Source organism: Dipteris shenzhenensis, chromosome 31, assembly GCF_047967505.1.
Source record: "Dipteris shenzhenensis isolate YYH24624 ecotype China chromosome 31, Dip_SZ_1.0, whole genome shotgun sequence".
Classification (NCBI taxonomy): domain Eukaryota; kingdom Viridiplantae; phylum Streptophyta; class Polypodiopsida; order Gleicheniales; family Dipteridaceae; genus Dipteris; species Dipteris shenzhenensis.
In genome coordinates, this window is record NC_141626.1 from 33,170,884 (window position 1) to 33,177,151 (window position 6,268).

General features: G+C 43.8%; 1 protein-coding gene across 1 annotated transcript; it reads right to left on the reverse strand.

Annotated features, from left to right (window-relative positions):
- Positions 1–469: 469 nt before the first annotated feature.
- Positions 470–2,713, reverse strand: LOC147881363 (multicopper oxidase LPR1-like). Its single transcript, XM_087370107.1, has 3 exons — positions 2,378–2,713; positions 2,185–2,271; positions 470–2,065 (listed from the first exon to the last, which is right to left on the reverse strand). The coding sequence occupies exons 1-3, from the start codon at positions 2,711–2,713 to the stop codon at positions 518–520; spliced, it is 1,971 nt and encodes a 656-aa protein (XP_087226233.1). The 3' UTR covers positions 470–517.
- Positions 2,714–6,268: the final 3,555 nt, after the last annotated feature.

Sequence of the window (6,268 nt, forward strand, 5' to 3'; positions counted from 1 at the left end):
AATAAGAAAACAATACATTCAAAATTTAAGTAATACTATGAAAACACACTCTTCTATAAAAAGTCCCTAATTATAATAACATCGGAATTTGTAGTGAATTTTAACTTACTTCAAGGTAGGTTGACCTCAAGCATGCATATATCGACGAGTATTCAAATCCTTTGCCTAAAACTTGTCCCCCCTGTGCCCACGGATGAGATACCTTCAATGCAACATGATCGGCGAGCATGGGTGCTACTAGCGTGTAAACACCGTGGTGACAATGATAAGAAGAATATGAGGAAATGAACTAGAGAAAAGGATTATAAAACGGGAGAATCTCTCCCCATTCTGTTTTTTCCCAAAAATGTTCTCAAGATTACTTGAGTTTGTAAGGAAGGAGACAAGGAGGAGGAGGAGGGCGAGAATCATAGCTAGAGCCTAGTCTAGAGAGCGAGCCAGATTCCGTTGCAAGAGGAATGGAACGAGAGCACTACGAGATCGCTTAGGTGGGCGAACGCCCAAATCGCCGCCACAACTAGCTCTGGAGAGAGGATGAGGACGTGAATCGTAAGTGGAAGCGTTTAAGCATTTGGTAGTCTTGATGGTCAGGAGTAGCAGAGTTCCAGATATAGCCAGGGTCTTGAGTCGGATCAAAGGGAAACTCTCTTCCATCACGCGAAGCATATCTCAACAGAATTCTCGTCACATTGCTCGGCCAGGTTATCAGTGTATCCTTCCACCCTTGCTGATAATCTTCAGGTCCTCGAACTTCCTCCGTGTAGCAGCTTCCCTCCTCCCCGTATGCCACCTCCATCGAGCACCTCCCCGATTTGTAGCTCGCCATTGCAAACGATTGTTGGCTCAGCATCTGGAACTGCACCAGATGAACCTGCATGTTGTGCGCATCCTCGCTCAGGTTGACGATCTCCCACACTTCCGTGTCCCCGACTACGGCGACCTGATCCGACGTTGCTTCTTCTTCCCACATGCCGTCGTCTATCAGATTCGCCGGAGGCTTCCCCTCCACTCCCTTGTGCCTCGTCAAGTTGAAGCGCCTCACCATATCCACTAGGATCCGCTGGGCAGATCGGCCCGGCTCATATAGGCCTGCGTCAGTTCGTGATTGCACCAGAGTCGATGATAGATCCCGAGATTGGAGCTCGCTGTCCTTCATCAGCGATGAAAGACGAACTAAATTTTCATCGTCCAGTAGCCCTTCTGTTGTACCTCTACCATCGCCCATTACCATGAATTTCATCACATCCGCCGTGCCTATTGCGAAGTACGCAGAATCCGCGTAGGGAAATGGGCTGGGCGCTGAATTGCTCAACAGCACCTCCGTTCCATTCTCTAGACCAGTGAAGTCAATCAGAACATCAACTCTCTCGCCAGGGGACATCAACAAGGAAGTCCTGCTCTTGTTCTCCGAAAGAAATCCTCCATCTGTGCCAATCTGGACGAAGCTCAACGTTGTGGAGGAGTTCGAGCTGCAGATCAAGCTCAGATTCAAAAATCTGGCATTGCATCCATTGAGCAAGCGAAACCTGTACAGCCCTGCACGGAGTTCCAGGTAAGGCCACACCTTCCCGTTCACAAGCATTGTGTCGCCGTATTCGGGGCACCACCCAACTTCTCCAGCGAACGATCCATGCATGCGAAAATTGATAGAGCCGTTAACAAAGAAACGCCAGTCTTTTATGAACAGAAGAATGCCGACAGGCACGGAGAGTTCCTCTTCGGAGCTTCCGCTGAGGATGTAGAAACCCGAGAGTCCGGCCATGACGTTCACCCTAGTGATGCCGATGGTTTGATCGTGATACCATAGAGCAGCTGCTGGTTGCGAGTTGGCGTAGGTGTAATTCTGCTTGACAAAAGAGGGGCCGGTCTCGTTCTGTGGAGTGAACCAGGCATCCGGATGCCCATCGGACGCGCTCTCCACCTCCCCTCCGTGCAAGTGAGTGACAATGGGAACCCCGCCATTTCGAGGATTCGCCCAGTAAATTATATTATCAACGTCTAAGAAGTGGCGATCGTCCGGTATGTGGTTCTCCCACCTGATATACGCAGGAACTCCTCGCCGTGCCTGCATTGTAGAGTCCACGGAGTGAAGGAATTTCACCTGATAGCACTTCTGTATCCTGAGGGAATTTCACCTGCTAGCAAATTACCTTTTCACAGCAACATAGCTCCAAGTAGGCTTACCATCATTGTAGGGCCTGGAAATGTTGCAGCTTCCTGGCTTGTTCCATAAGCGTACAGCGTTGTGGGGGGAAGGTCGCGATGCAACTCCTGTCATGGGAGACAATTCGTTAAAGACAGAGTCTAGAGAAGTCAGATCAGATGCAGCGGAAAGACAATGGGAATTCGGGGCAAATGCTGGAGTGCGGGAGGTCACCTGCAATATTTTGAAGGCCCCCAAGGTGATCTGCTGCCCGCCAGAAACGTCTATGGTGGAGAGGAACGGAAGTGGCTCTATGAATTCTCGCAATGCAGGGCTGGGCTCTACACAGAGGGTGACAGCGGTGGTGGTAGATGCGAGAACAGCTGCTGCAGCTGCAAGCGCCCTCACGCTAAAGATTACAACAGCGACAAATAGCCTACAGGAAGCAACTCTTACTGAAGCCATGGAGTCTGGACTCCCATCAGCGCAAGCTTTAGTGGATCCTAGACGTGTCTGTGTGTTTAATTTGAGTTGGCTTTGGGCACGAGAGCATCTTGGGAAAGATAGCATCACGTGATAGTCAGCTAGATTTCAGGGAGGGAAGACAGTGTCCTTTGAATAGTCAACACATGTGTGATCCTCGTGTCCTTTGAATAGTCAACACATGTGTGATCCTCTTATCCACAGCTCTCCTTGTGGATATCCTCAATCCACATCTCCACATCACGTAGTCCAATTCTTAGGGTGGCTACTTTAATATATTCCTTATCACATACCTTTGCCCTTTAATCTATGTGCTCATGGCACCATATCTCAACATACTAGTCCTCCCAAGATAAAGCCAAAAAGCAAGATGGCTACGTCCATTAGATTTATACAAAAAATAAATCGAAATCAAGGGCCTATACCCTTTTATGCTTTTCTCCGATATTTTTGGTGAAAAGCGTCTCACACAGTTAGATTTTCTTAAAATCAATGTTCATGGTTGTAACAAGTGGCTCAAGGAGAGCTCAAAAAACACAAAATTGTCCCTAGGCTGCTTGCCGTAGCAAGGAAGCACATCCATACCCAACACAAAACACGAGTATGACCTTCTCTCTCTCTCTCTCTCTCTCTCTCCATATATATATATATATATACATACATACATACATACATACATACATATATAACACACTATTCAAAATTTTTAGACTTGTGTAAAGTCCAATTTGAGAAATGGATTAAAAAACAATCCAAAATTTTTGAATATACTAGTAATGTTGTTTTTTGAACTAGATTTAACAACTCAAAACAAAAGATTTGGTGATTAAGTACTACGAACATCAATGCATAACCAAATCTCTTACAAAGGTGGTCTACATAAACATCTTCATAACTTCTTATGAATTGAGCTACTATCACCTAGGAACATCAATAGATGACCAATTCTCTTAGAAAGGTGGTGTAAATAAACACCTTTATGTATAAGTGGTGTGCACACACCTTTATGACCATTTCTTTTAGAAAGGTGGTGTACATAAACCCCTTAGAAAGGTAGTGTACATAAATCCTTTTATGTGTAAGTGGTGTACATATACACCTCACTTGGTATTAAAAAACACCCTTAACTATAAAAATACATTGACATAAAGTTTAAAATACACCATTAAGTATAAAATGGACCTCATAAACAATCTTTATACACAATAATGAGAGTAAAGAAATCAAAAAAGTAATTAACTTTTTATTAGATATTCGCTTTACATAGAAGTTCAAAACTTGTGATTACAAAGCTGTCAGCCATCATGTTCCTCAATACCAACGTCCTCAATTCCAGGCCCTTGACTACCAGGGTCCTGACTACTAATAGGCTGCTCGAAGACAGTAACAATGTCCTCAATGCACCCTTGATTACCAAGGTCCTTAGTAATAGGCTGCTCTAAGACTGGAGTCTCAGTAGCAAGGTCCTCAGTAGTTTGCTCTTCAGTTCCAAGCACCTGACTAGTAGGTTGCTCTGGAGTCTGTAAGGTCATGGTTGAAGAACCATCTATGCAACCTGGTAACTCCTCCTGGTCATGCTTTGCCTCGTTCATACCTTATTTGGGTAAGGCTTCCTTGCTTGATCCACTTGCATGTCCTTCAGCCAATATCAAGGGTGCCTTCCTCACTTTTAATTTCAAGGAAAGTGCTTCCACCTCTTTAGCCTTACCTTTTCCTACGACGTGCTGTACTACTACTTCTTGCTGCCGTGGGCCTTCCCATATGATGAGTGGAACCTCCTTGACTCTAGTTGACAATTGATCACCCTTATTCTTTGTGTGGATTTCTTCTTGGTGTAAGTCATTGGATTCAGAGCTTTCATCCTCATCATCACCTGAGCTAGAATCATCACCCTTAGACTCACTACCCTCATCTTCGACATTTTCCTCACCACCCTCTTCTTTGACATTTTCCTCTTCAAAGAAGGTAGTGCAATTGTAATATGTGTCAAAGAACTCAATCTGATGGGAGGTATCAATGACAGTTATATTTCTACCTTGGAGTCATAATTTCTCAGCAACAAAACCCATTCGATACAATGCTTCTTCCCACCCATCATTCAGTAAATTCTTTGTCATCTCTAGTATCACATCAGGATCCATCAACTTTCTGTAATCCACCATTGCTGCATCAAGCTTAACCTTATTGTCCTTAAAGTAATGAAGCACAAGAGTCCTTAAAGGAATTTTGAGTAGATTGCCACCACCCCTGGATAAGAAGCACATCAAGAAAGGCTGCAAGACTTGAATGGTAGTGCCTTCCAAGACAGTCATATGATTTCATAGGACTATACCATGGTATACTTTTGAAAGTAAATACCCAAATGCAGATGTCAAACTCGCATACAAGGCATGTCCCTTTGTGATTTTGTCATGAACAGCAACGTTGATCTTTTCTTATCTGCCATAGGACCTTAAATGATAAACTGCACAAGTTCAACTATCCGTGACACTGCAAGGTCTTGCAATTCATCTATGAAAAATACACATGGCTTCTCCCAAGCATGACTGCTCATTGTTATGAAATACTATGTATCAATGCCATTGATGTATGCAAAATTTGTATCATTCTCTGATAGCAAGATATCATAGGAGAAGCTAAATGGAGAACCATCATCTAAACCACCAATTGCTCTACCTTGGGCAGTGGACTGCAAGGCCTTTTTCTTGATGTCCATATATTCTGTCTCAACAACCTTTAGCATTTTAGCTCTTAGATCCTTTGTTGGTGTGGCATCTGCATCCATTGAAGCCAACCACTTTCTAGCCCATGTCTTATCAAGGAGTTGACCTAGGCTAAGTGCTTTCTTCTTATCCACATCAATTGACTTGCCAGCTAACTCATCATTAGATTTCAATAAAAACAATAGTGCTAAGAGAGCAGCCTCACTTTGAATCATTCAGGTGACCACTTCATCCAAGTTGCTATGCTTGCTCTTCTTTCCAAAGAAGCAATCACCACTTAGGATCTTCTTGCATACTTCTTCTTTTATCGCATCTGGAACAAACCTTAATGCTCTCCACCAAACAATAGACATCAGTTTCATTATTTCTTTCCTCTGAGTTGCAGTGCGCTTTGGTGCCTCAAAGGATATCTTTCCTATTTCATATGCTTGGAAAACATCCACCATGCTCTGAAACACTGAGTCCTCGTAGAAGACAATGCAAGTAACATCCTTGTATCTTGCAACGCGGTGTTCAGATCCTTTGCCTCAACCTTATTACTTGGTACGCCTTGCATATTGCTTACAACACCTTTCAAGCATCTATAGAACCGAGTCCTCTTTGCCATGTACTCAGATGTAGGTCTCCTGCCCTTCACTATTTGTGGCTTTCCACAGCCCACCCACAACTCCCTTGCCTTTAACAGGATCTCAGAAAGAGAAGAGCTTTTTTTCAACCTAAATGGAGCAGAATTCAGCCTTTCTGATTCTGAAATGTACTTCAAGTCATCGTTAAATATGCATACATGACAAATGACCCATTGAAACTTTTCCATCCGCTCAATCTGTGGCAAGTTTCCTTTTCTTCCCTCATCAAGGGTGATCTTGCAAGCTTCACAAAAGTGTTGCCCATCAATGGGCTCAAACTTGCATCTTTCCAA

What these genes read in the sequence shown, in the direction of transcription:
- LOC147881363 (XM_087370107.1), bottom strand. Translation starts at nt 2,713, where the DNA reads ATGCTATCTTTCCCAAGATGCTCTCGTGCCCAAAGCCAACTCAAATTA. An exon ending in GGGCCTTCAAAATATTGCAG is followed by an intron (nt 2,272 to 2,377) that starts GTGACCTCCCGC and finishes CTCCCATGACAG; the next exon opens with GAGTTGCATCGCGACCTTCC. An exon ending in TTCCAGGCCCTACAATGATG is followed by an intron (nt 2,066 to 2,184) that starts GTAAGCCTACTT and finishes TCTACAATGCAG; the next exon opens with GCACGGCGAGGAGTTCCTGC.